This window comes from Pseudorasbora parva, chromosome 17, assembly GCF_024679245.1.
Source record: "Pseudorasbora parva isolate DD20220531a chromosome 17, ASM2467924v1, whole genome shotgun sequence".
NCBI lineage: Eukaryota > Metazoa > Chordata > Actinopteri > Cypriniformes > Gobionidae > Pseudorasbora > Pseudorasbora parva.
In genome coordinates this window covers 38,900,968-38,912,869 of record NC_090188.1, presented here as the reverse complement: position 1 = coordinate 38,912,869, position 11,902 = coordinate 38,900,968, and the positions used below count along the sequence as shown (strand labels likewise).

At 37.2% G+C, this 11,902-nt stretch overlaps 1 protein-coding gene across 2 annotated transcripts in view; it reads right to left on the bottom strand.

The window, feature by feature from the left end:
- Positions 1 to 6,357: 6,357 nt before the first annotated feature.
- mlip (muscular LMNA-interacting protein) overlaps positions 6,358 to 11,902 on the bottom strand; it is a 74,774-nt gene continuing 69,229 nt past the window's right edge. For both annotated transcript variants that reach the window (XM_067422068.1, XM_067422067.1), the window contains exon 12: positions 6,358 to 8,812. In XM_067422068.1, the coding sequence (XP_067278169.1) occupies positions 8,627 to 8,812 (186 nt within the window). In that variant the 3' untranslated portion in view covers positions 6,358 to 8,626. The remainder of the gene's footprint in view (positions 8,813 to 11,902) is intronic.

The following is an 11,902-nucleotide window of genomic DNA, read 5'->3' as shown; positions in this document are numbered from 1 at the left end:
TTAAAGCTGATTTTCTACTTGGAGGACAATTAATGAGATGAACCGAATACAAGCTCATTAAAGAAGGTTTAAGTACATGGAAGACTGTCCTTTATACATTAGAAAATGTATACTTACAATAAGACATTTTAAATATCAGTGACATTTTTGTTACGCCACTATGGAGAAATTTATGTTGTTAATCTGTTATTTTCAAGCACTTGAGCCCCTGACCTGCTTATGTGTCTAAATTGCTTGTTATGATATAGACAGTTCGTGAGAGCTAATGAGAACTGAGAGGCACTGGAGATTATTGTCTTCTTAATAAACACTTCCAGTAATTAGATCAAAATGACATGTAAGGGAGCTGCTTAAGTGCCATTATATTTTTGTACATGCTTTGCTTAAAGACTTTTTTAATGAAAACATTCATTATGTTTGTTGTTGCTATAATTTATCATGATCTTTACAGGAAAAAGCTCCAGTCACGGTAGCAAGACCTTACTTTCATGTGGGATAGTCATCATGATCTTTACGGTCAACTACAAGTAGTTGTTTGCATAATGTTAGAAAATAAATTGCACGTGCATTACCACTTAAACAAATTTTATAATTTTAAATTGTATAACTTTTTTCAAAAGTTATAATTCAAGACAAATAGTCATAAAGTGCTTGCACATGTTGACTCACAGGCTAGAAATGTAAAGAGTTCACTTATATATGCAAATAGACAGGTCATTTACTAAAAAGACTACAGTACTCCTGGGTGATGTCACATATTTCAGCTTTAAACTGGTTTTGGGACTTTTATGGCCAACCTGTAATTAGCAGAAAACCAGCTAGTGTCTTTTAGCTTTGGCAAAAAAATGTGATTATAGGTTTGGCACCCGCCCATTCTGAAGACTTATAGTGTAGGTTTTGAGAGTCAGTTGCTGTAAGTATTGGAAGGCGTCACATCTCAGTGTGCACTGAAGTGGTGCCAGGAACTCTTGATCTTTGATTTAGTCAGGCAGGTATGGGATTCGGCCCACATGGGTTCTGATTGCTTGGATGGGCAGTCAGCAGCCTGATCAACTGTGCACTGAACACTTTTTAAAAAAAAAAACTGAGTAATGTCTGAGAATTTTATGAAACCAGTAGGATTTTACCCTGTGGGGATAATTTAAAAAGATCCAATAGTCAGACTCTTAACTCATGTACCCTGTATTAGGAGTGTTATTAAAATATTTTCCAGTACTAATGACTGATCACTTAATCAAAATGACATAACCCCTCTGTTGAAATCACATTCTAAAGGGGTATTTCTCCCTCTGTATTTTCAAATGAATGGAACTATATTTTGCTGACAATTTGGTTTTCGCAATTTTTTTTATTAAGCAAGTTATTTTAAGAATCTCACATTGAGTGGCTATGGGCCCAATTGTGGATATTGACTTTATTTTATTATTTGCTACTACTTATGGCTATGGAAATTTGTTTCTGCCACAGAATAAAACATTTTAAAATTATTATATTAAAATTGTTCCTTTTTTTATTCTGTGGTGGAAACAATTGCTTCCATAGATAGCAAATTAATGGAGCAGATGAAAAAGAGTTAAGTTAGCTTTCACTAGTTCACACTTAAATCAAATTAAATCATGAGCGTCGGAAGCAAATAATAAGTGGGTGCAGGGGCGGATCTACCGGGGTGGCATGGGGTGGCAACTGCCACTCTAAGAAAAACCATTGCCACCCCGTCTGCCACCCCAAGAGTGTATCCCAAATTCCCAATGCATTAAATATAAATAGTTTCCTCTACCGATTTACATCAGCGGCTCTTCAATGTGATGAGATAATAGCAAGAAAACAAGTCTTTCTTTTGTTGTTCAAACAAATTACTCAAGAACTGCTTAGTGATCCGCGACGCAACTCACCTCTACCGCCGGTTTCACACAGTCCGTTTGCAGTAGCCTAGGTATTTATTTTTTCTCGTAACGTTACCCATGTTAACGGATAACAGCTTTCACACTGCAACCCTATGCGGTCCGGCAGTGCCTTCAGGAGCGGTGCGTCAGCACTGATTATTGAAGTGAAAATCTTATTTCACCGCATATAATTTAAAGTCTTATCTGATAAATTGAAATCAGCCATAGACGTAAAGGATGCAGCAGCAAACATTAATAGGGAAAGAAAAGGGTTAACAATAGCATTACTCTGAAACAAATGCAGTTATAGCCTACATAAGCTACCATATTTTCTGCTTAACCTTAACTCCAGTTCAAATGAAAAGTGCATTTTTTCACTGAGCACATTCTCTGCAGTCCGAGCGATGCACTGAAGCTCACTCTCGCTCATATCTGAGGTAAATCATTAACACCATCACCACTTAGCCTACGGTAGCCTAGATGCGTTACTTTTATTGAACTAAATTCATTATAATCGGCAAAAACGAATACGCAGGTTATGAACAAGAGCGCTCCCGAGTCCATGTTTCATTCTCACACTGTTGTTCGTGTGAATCGCAGCACATTTCGGCACACACACACAAAATACAGGCAGAAACGTGCATCTCTTAAAGGGGCCGCACTATATTCCAGTTCTTAAAGGGGCCACACTATATTCCTACTACTGGTGAATATGGACCTCCTCCAGGTATGGTGTGGAGCTGGTGCGCTCTCAGGTCCGCATCACAGCTTTCACATTACCAATTTTTCATACGAACTGTGCCCTGTTCTGAATTAAACTGCCAGTGTAAAAACTCCCTTTATTTATATTCTTAAAATGAGAGAAATCACGGCTTATTCTGAATTTTTAAGCTTAGGCTTAAGAGACATGAACAAGTTATTTGAAAAACATGACCTTTGCAACATGTCTTGTCTTCATGCTCTGAGTATGGTTTTACTATAAACGTACATTTGCATAAAGCATGCATATTTGTCCATACCCATGTTGATTAGAGTATTTAAAACTTGAAACTTATTCATTTAAGGTACATTTAAGAACTGATAAAAATGTGTGATTAAATTAATTTAAATATTTTAATCAATTGACAGCCCTACTAATAACACAATATGAACAGCCATCAGCGGGGCACTAATACGATCACTTATGTAGTGCTATACGTACAACAACAAAAAAAAAACCTGAGGAAGACAAGTCGGCCTACTAGCCAGTTTGTGATTGGTCCCTCGATTTCCAGAATCAAATCGCAGCAGAATGGCTAGCAGAAAACATAAGGAGAAAGGTGGATGGGAAAAAGTTAAAGAAAAGAGGGCCACAGTGTAGTTAGTACATAGTACACCATAGTACAGTGTCTGTTGCGCACGGCTGGGGCGAATGGCTGGATGGTGGGCCTATTTGGGAGAAAGTCCAGGGCTGTTTTTTAGCCCCAGTCCGTCCCTGCTTGGAGGTGGAGAAAAAGTACTTTATGACCTGCAGCATTTCTTATAAAATATTTAAAAATGAAAGAAAATAAAAACTACATTTTTTTTTTCTATTGTAAGTTTTAATGTAAAATGTTTTTGATTTTAACATTGGTCTATGTTTAAATGTTTTGCCACTTGCGTGAGCAACATATAAATATAAAGTATATTTAATATAAGTATATTATACTTGAATCCACAATATTTAATGTTGCCACCCCTCATAGATCTCATGCCACCCCATGAATAATTTTCTAGATAAGCCCCTGAGTGGGTGGGTCAGTAGCGGCTAAAGCAAAATATGATAGGCGGGGAAATTTGTTTGTGGTGTGGTCTCGGGGTTCTCCCCCAGAAAAAAAATGATTTTATAGATGTGATTTCCTGCATTATGGTGCGTTTTAGGCCATATCCCCCTATACCAAAAAAGACCTCAAACCAGTCAATACCAATAGTCTAATAAAAAGGCTATATTCATTTAACTGCCATAGACATCAACAGTTTCACAGATAAATGATAATGAATAAGTTGCATGTTTTTTATGCTCCGTGTCCAGACAGAAAAAGTGCCATTTACTAAACGATTGAGGGGTCAGACAAAATTACCAAAATCACTAAATTTTTAACCGTGGCTTTAAGAGTAGGCGTAAGACGCATGGCAGCAAGTTTTGACACATATCGCGAGCATAGGTTCGAATCCGCCTTTTGCCACACTTGCTTTCCCCATCACATATCAGATCGGAAAGGTTTTTTTTTTTCAATAAAAAAATAGAAAATATTAGAAAAGGGGAAATAAAGCGTTTAACATGTGTTTAATAATAATAAGTTTCTTAATAAGTTTCTCGGTTAAGGGGTAGTCAAGGTAAGTAGACATGTGCTGAATTAGAGACAATAAAAGTGAGTGGGGCCAGTAGGAATTTACTACAAACTTTGGAACGTAAAAAAGCCTTTTGGTGAGTTACTGTGAATTTGCAGAGGGTCCCTAAAGCAGCCTCAGCGGATACTTTACCGTGTTAAATTAGGTACTGCTCCTTTAAGGCGGAACATCGCCTACTCTCCTCTCACTTGCTGATGAGTGGGCAGTCCGTAGTAGATGAAGCGCGAGCTGTGAACGTCGCATGGATGCATTCTAAATTTTTGTTACTCTTTGCCGTTTGTTTTTCTGTTTAGTAACGCAGTTGTCAGTGGAGTGTTTAACTGCCCCAAGTGTGCGAGGGATTTACGGTGATAATAAACCCCCTTTGAAAGTCTGATATATGAGTTTGCTTCACTTGGCTGCAACCATTCAGGTCAGCTATCCGGCCTCTCTGTGTGAAGCGTATAATACGACATACAATATTAATCACAACAATAAAGAAAACATTGTCATTTTTAATGCGAATACGCTTTGGCATGAATGTGCGCGATTCATTGTGAACTGCTCTGACTGAAGCATTGATGTGCGAGCCCGTAGAACGCTCAGATTCTGAAACGTGAGGCTCACATATCAGCTGGTTACAACTAGTGGCTGATCATTTGGCGTAAAATGCACTTTGTATTGGCATCTTTTAGTGATTTAGCTTTACCGGCAAGTAACATTATATTTATAGTTCATCACCACAGCAACCTTGTGCAGGTCCATGATGAATGCAATTGTCGCGTGTGAAAAGTATCTGTCTGTAATACGCAGAGGCGGCAATCGCAAGAAAGATTGATGCCTGTAACAAATCATTTAAGATCATTTTCATTTTTGTTGTAGTTTCCCCTGTTGCAAGTCTGCGGTGTGCAGTTCACACTGTCCGAGGGCGACTGTCGTCATTTTTTTTTTTTTTTTCTAAAACAACCAGCTGTTAACACAAAGTTACCTTAGAGAACAATGATTAGACTTTAGAAGACGGAAACACAATTGTAAATCGTAGCAAACGCAATTACATTGAGGAAAAGCAGAATTGGTTTTACCGTGATGGAAGCGGCAGAAATGGCTTAGAACTCTGTAAGGAAAAAATGTCAGCATTGTAGAATTGCTTTGAGCTGTTTGAGCGATCTATACAGCGTGTGGGCGGGCGAGGCGACCATCTGGAAAAGCCATCCATGCTAAAATAAAAATGGTCAACGAAACAAGGTAAATCTGCTGTGTATATATACACACCTCTTATCGTTGATTAGCTTGATGTGCTCCACTTGTGTTTACTTAGGTTTAGTTATCTGCACGTGCTTCTCCCGAAATTTTGTTAATAAAAACTTCAGTAAGTTAGTTAAGGTAACGCTTGCCCCCTATTTGTACTTGCATTTTAGGAAAACTGCATAAAAAAAACACTGGATGGACACCCCGAGATGTTCTTACATTATAAAAATGCACTTAAACAAACATGCATTTGTATTGGATCTGCCGTAGCCTATATAGAAGCTTGTTTCCTCCACAGAATAAACAGTTAAAAAGGAAATTGTGACTTTTTTAATCTCACAATCTGACTTATTTATATATAGTCACAACTGTGAGTTATAAAATCAGAATTACGCATTTATAACTCGCAAATCTGAGTTTTTTCTCACAATGTGTTCAATCCTCAAATAAAGATTCAAACGGTTATGAATCAGCTTATTGATTCATGATTCGGATCGCGTGCCAATCTGCTGAAATCACGTGACATTGGTGATCCGAATCATGAATCAGTACGCTGATTCATAACCGTTTGAATCTTTATTTGAGGATTGAACACAAACGGGGAAGAGAAGACAATGCTGAATAAAGTTGTAGCTTTTGCTATTTTTGGACCAAAATGTATTTTCGATGCTTCAAGAGATTTCTGATGTCCCATATGGACTACTTTGATGATGTTTTTATTCCTTTTCTGGACATGGACAGTATAGTGTGAATACACTTGCATACGCTGTCAGACTAAATATAAAATATCTTAAACTGTGTTCTGAAGATGAACGGAGGTCTTACGGGTGTGGAACGACATTAGGGAGAGTCATTAATGAAATCAGTTTTGGGTGAACTAACCCTTTAATGTTTACATTAAATACATGGGCAAAAAACATGTGAAAGATAAAACGGAAAGCCAAAAGCTAGCATTTTGCTTGTTGTAGCATGCTTCATATAGTTGTATGAAGCATGCTACAACGATGTAGCTATAAGGATGAATGAGAGATGAAGGTGTGGAGGAAATGTGCTTTATCAATGACATCATATTATACAGAAATTTGAATCAGAAGACGGTAGGCTACACCCTCTCCTCATTCCCGGCGTCATTGGACACTTTTTCAATTTGACAATGACTATATACATTCTCTCAAGGTGAAAATCCTGCAGTGGACAAGTGCTTTAACTTACCTCAACAATACTGAGATCCTGTCAGGGATTTTTTAGAAAAGATTTAAATCACAATAACGAATAATTTTAGCATGTTAAACAAGCTATGTGTGCCTGAGCCAACATGATAGATGTGTGAGTCTGCAACAAAATAGATATCATGTTGACCTCCAGGAAACGGGGTATTTTCAAACTTTGCTTGTCACTGCATATATATTAACTATATGTGTATAGCAATATATCATTTGAAATTGTGAACGCCCAACTAGGAAACCCTGGACTAGAGTGTCAAATCATACAGACACATATTGACTGGGCCGATATTGATTTTCTCCAGGTACCATTAATGCAGCTTTTGACAGAACTGCATATCTGCAGTAAATGGCTAATTAAGAAATCAAACATCAGACCTATTCTGTGCTCTAGATGAAAATTGATTGTGGTCTCAATAATAATAATAAAAAAAACAAAAATTGACACATATGAAATCTCTGAAGAAAGAAGCCGTAAGAAATGCATGTCACCTAACAAATCTAGACTAAAAACAAGATCGGAAGAAAATGTATAATATGAATTTACATTTTGAGTTCAAACAGTACACAGAAATGTCTTAGACTTGGCATATAATTATTATTAACTGAAATGAAAAGGCCACATCATCTCAAAGGCACTTTGTAGATGTAAAGCAAATGACAGTGTAGCTCATACTGTACGGTCTTTTTCAGAACAATCGCTCTTTGACTGGATGACTGTAAGTAATTACATGTATATTATTTAAAGGCTCTTATTAGGTGAATGTCACAAAAATGAACCCAGTTATCAAATGGCCACATTTCACAGCAAAATCCCTTAAGAAAAAAAAAAGATATATTGCCGTATATTGGAAAATATCATGCAATACATTAGGCAATATATTCACATAAATGGGATTTAATATTTATATTCTCCAATATATTGCAATATATGAAAGTGACAATCATTTGTATATTTTGCAATATATTACAGGAATATATAATATATTGTATAATACCATCAATATATTTATAATATATTATAATATATTTCAAGTAATACATTGGTAAATATATTTTCCTTTCGTAAGGGATGATAAAATAATATAAAAAAAAGTAATATCCTAAAAAGGTTGAACCTTTTGTTTGAGTAATTATTACCACATGATACTTAAAGACAATTAAGAAACACTTTGCTTAAAGCCTTTATGTATAAAGCATTATGAAGCTATTCATAATATGCATTATAATGCAGTGTATGTTTTCATAAATAATTCTAACCAGAGTTAAATGCATTATATTTGCAGATCTAAAGGTGTAACAATGAATAGATAAGTATTGTAACAGTGGTTCATCCAATGCATTTTAAGGTGCATTACAAGACATTATTAATCCATTAAACATGTTTTTATAATGCATTATAGTATGCGTAAAGTGTAATTGAGAAAAAAAAATAACTCTCATTAATGGAACAACAAAACAAATCTACTTTTTTTTTTTACTTTTTTTACAGCAAAATATATTATCTTTGGGCATGAAATCTGAACTTGACATGCTCTTCACTCTAAAAAATGCTGGACAAAAAATGGAGAAATCCAGACATTGGGTTGTTGGACCCATTTAAACAACCCAATTTCTGGGTTTGTCCATTTCCAACCCAACTTGGGTTGTTTTTATCCCAGCATTTTTTCGAGTGTTGATAGGTTTTGTCCATGATGTCAAATTGCCTTGTGTTTTTCAAAATGAACGGCCAATGTACCTCAACTGATTAGTGAGCTCATGTAAGCATATACACCATTTTACTATTCATTCATTTAGACAAAATGTACATGTGCATCTTTAATAGTGGAATGAATTGTTGTTAAGATGCTGGTGTGTGCTGCAATGAACAGCTGTTTCCATGTGTAGTCACCGTTACAGTCCGATCAGACTCCACTGTTAGTGTCATATGTGTGTCTCTTGTGTGTTGGTAGAGGCGGGAACGTCTTGTGTGGAGATCCTGGTGTGTGTGATCAGAGATGTCAGCCTGGTTTTACAGTCTCCTCTCCGTTCTGACGGAAGCCCCTCTGCACAAGCTGACTGCCGCAGCAAAGCTCCTCGACCATCTGCTCGGGTTTCACCGCTGACGAACTGAAAACACACGCTCTGGTTACTGGTAGCACTGGTTATAAGATTTAAGTGTATCTTCCAACCACTCAAGCAGAACAGTCTCACAAATCAACAAAGAAAGCATATTTTAGGATTGTGACACTAACACACCTCCAACACCAATTAACCATGCCATAATGCAAATAATAATAAACTCGGGGTGGATTTAATGAGACTGACACAAACATATTTAGTTCTTAATTGATGTTAATGACATGGCAACTTTTGTGAATACAGGATGGGTTGATTAGTTCAGATGATTTTACCATGGTAAAGTGAGGATTGCATATGGTAAAACCATGATAAACCATGATAAGGGCTTTTCACACTTCAAATATTTAACACTATTCTAAACCCTGGGTAAAACAAATCCTGGGTTATCTTGCATCACGTTTCACACTACTTATCATTTATCTGGATTTAAAGGGATAGTTTGCCCTAAAATGTAAATTCTGTCATTAATTCCTCACCCTCATGATGTTCCAAACCCGTAAGACCTACGTTCATCTTCAGAAAACAAGTTAAGATCATTTTATATGAAATACGAGAGCTCTCTGACCCCACATAGATAGCAACTCAATGAACACTTTCAAGATGAACAAAGGTCTTATGGGTTTGGAACAAAAAGCAGGTGAGGAATTAATGACAGAATATTCATTTTGGGGTGAACTAACCCTTTAACAATTAATCCTCGGTATTCATACACTGACATTTTATTGGACGTGCTGTGTTTCTGTGCATGTGAATATGAGGTACACGATGGGCTGTCGGTTGCTAAGTGTGTATCATGTAGCATCTATCATCTATCACGTAACATTGCAACATTGCATTGTTTCACACTGAAGATTTTTGGCACTGCAATGCAGATTTGACGTTCATGAGATTGTGTGCTAAGTGTGAAACACTCCTCTACACGGTTTAGAATGATGATAACATGAGGTTAAAGGGTTAGTCCACCCCAAACCTGAACATTTTATAATATATAATCAATCCATCATAGGTGTATATAGAGCCGTATGGATTACTTTTATAATGGATGGATATGCTTTTTGAGCCTTCAAAATCTCACTCTCTATTCACTGCCATTATAAAGCTCAGAAGGGCCTGGATATTTGTTTAATATTACTCTGTGTTCAGCTGAAAGAAAAAAGTCATAAACACCTAGGATGGTTTGAGGGGGGAGTAAATAATGGGATCATTGTCAGTTATTGGTTTGCTAACCCCTTTAAAGCACAGAAAGCTCAAATCAATCACTGGATTTGAGCTGGATTTGTCTTGTGTTCTATAGTCATGTGACTTCATGCCATCATGGGTTCCTGCCACGTGTTCCTGTCTCATGTTGGCAATTTTTTATGGGTTGATCATTGTTCACAGGTGCTGCTTGTCTTGTCATTAGCCCTTGTGTATTTAAGCCCTCATGTTGCCATAGTCTTAGTCTGATGTTGAATATGTAACCCCAGTGTTGGTGAGTGAAAACACAGAGATGCCAAACCAACTCCTAAATCAACCGCTTTGACTGCAAAAACGTGTAAACGTGACAATGAAGCTTTATCCTGCCTGTGTGTGTGTGGAAACAACACGAATCTACTGTGTGTCTGTACATGAATGCAGTGCGCGCACACGTGGTCAGACACTCACACGCTTACTGTACGACTGCTTTACGTGTTTTAAAGCAAACCACACACTGGAATGGATAATTCACTAAAACTCAAAGTGAGTCTCTGTTCTCTCTGATATGTCTGCTGTAATCAGTCTGGCCTTCTTTACATTAGCGCTGTTTTAAACTGAATAATTTTGATTACTGGATCACTGAAAACTTTCTGAGAGTTTAATGTCTTAAAATGGCCTGATCACAAACAGAGAAGCAGAATCAGGTTTAAAGCGTTAGAATGGACCAGGGTTACAGGTACTTGTAGATGCTCAGTATGATTGTGATAAACTCCTGACTTCTAACATCATCTAAGTTGACACTGAAGGCAAGAGTGGGCCAAATCCAATTAGTCAAGTGACAAGGTCAGACTTCTTCTGAGATAGTCTGAAGACACTCAAATCTTGCCCTGAGCTGATTTTTCACTTACATATGTGGTCCTGAATCAGACCCAGATCAGATTTTTTTCCAATGCGGCCACTGTTTGTACAACCAAGGCGGATTTGATGTGACTTGCGTCAATCTGTGTCGACATTTGTCACAATTATGCACCAGCGAGTTAGCCCTAGACACAACAGGCACAGACAGTAACATTAAAAACTTGACTAGATATAGATTACAGCGATGGAACAAGTCGATTGAGGTGTTAGACCTAATTAGTATACGGGGAGATACTTCAATTCAAGCTAAACTAGAAGGATCCTATCGTAACGGCTCCATTTTTGAAAAAAATAGCACATGAAAGGGAAGAACGGGGACACAGAAGAATGTGGCTTCAATGCCAAAGGAAGGTGAAGAGTCTTGAAGAGAGGTGCTGACAGAGATAATCAAAAGTTTCCCTCAACATCCGAATGTTTTCAAAAAACAGCGTCTCAGTGAAATTATTCACATCACATTCCCACCACTCCTGGCTTCGTCTATGCAGCCACACAGATCTCTGTAGTGAATTTGCAGCCATAAACACACAAAAGGCCAAAATAACCAATTTTCCTCTTTCTCGTCGTTCTTCTCTTCAGCAACTGCTCATTAATGTTATAGCTTCCATTACACAAACATTTTGAAATAAAAGCGAAAATACTTACTTCCTCCATAACCTCTCGAACTTTAGTGCAAAAGCGTGCTGCGTCTGATGTCATTGTTATTGTTCTTTTGCCCATGCGAGTAAGTTTGAAAGCTCAAACAGTTCACACTGGAATCAGATATAGGCCACATTTTAAAAGGCAATGTGAACAGCCAAACAAAAAATCGGATCTAAGCAAAAAATCAGAATTGAGCATTAAGAGCATTAAGAAAAATCTGCATGACATAAATTATTTGAACACGTTAAGGACTTTGACAGCGCTAAAAAAAGACATGGTAATATCATGCGGCAACCTCCCCTAGTTTATCTTGAAGCCAATACGGAAGTAACATAAACATGTCGC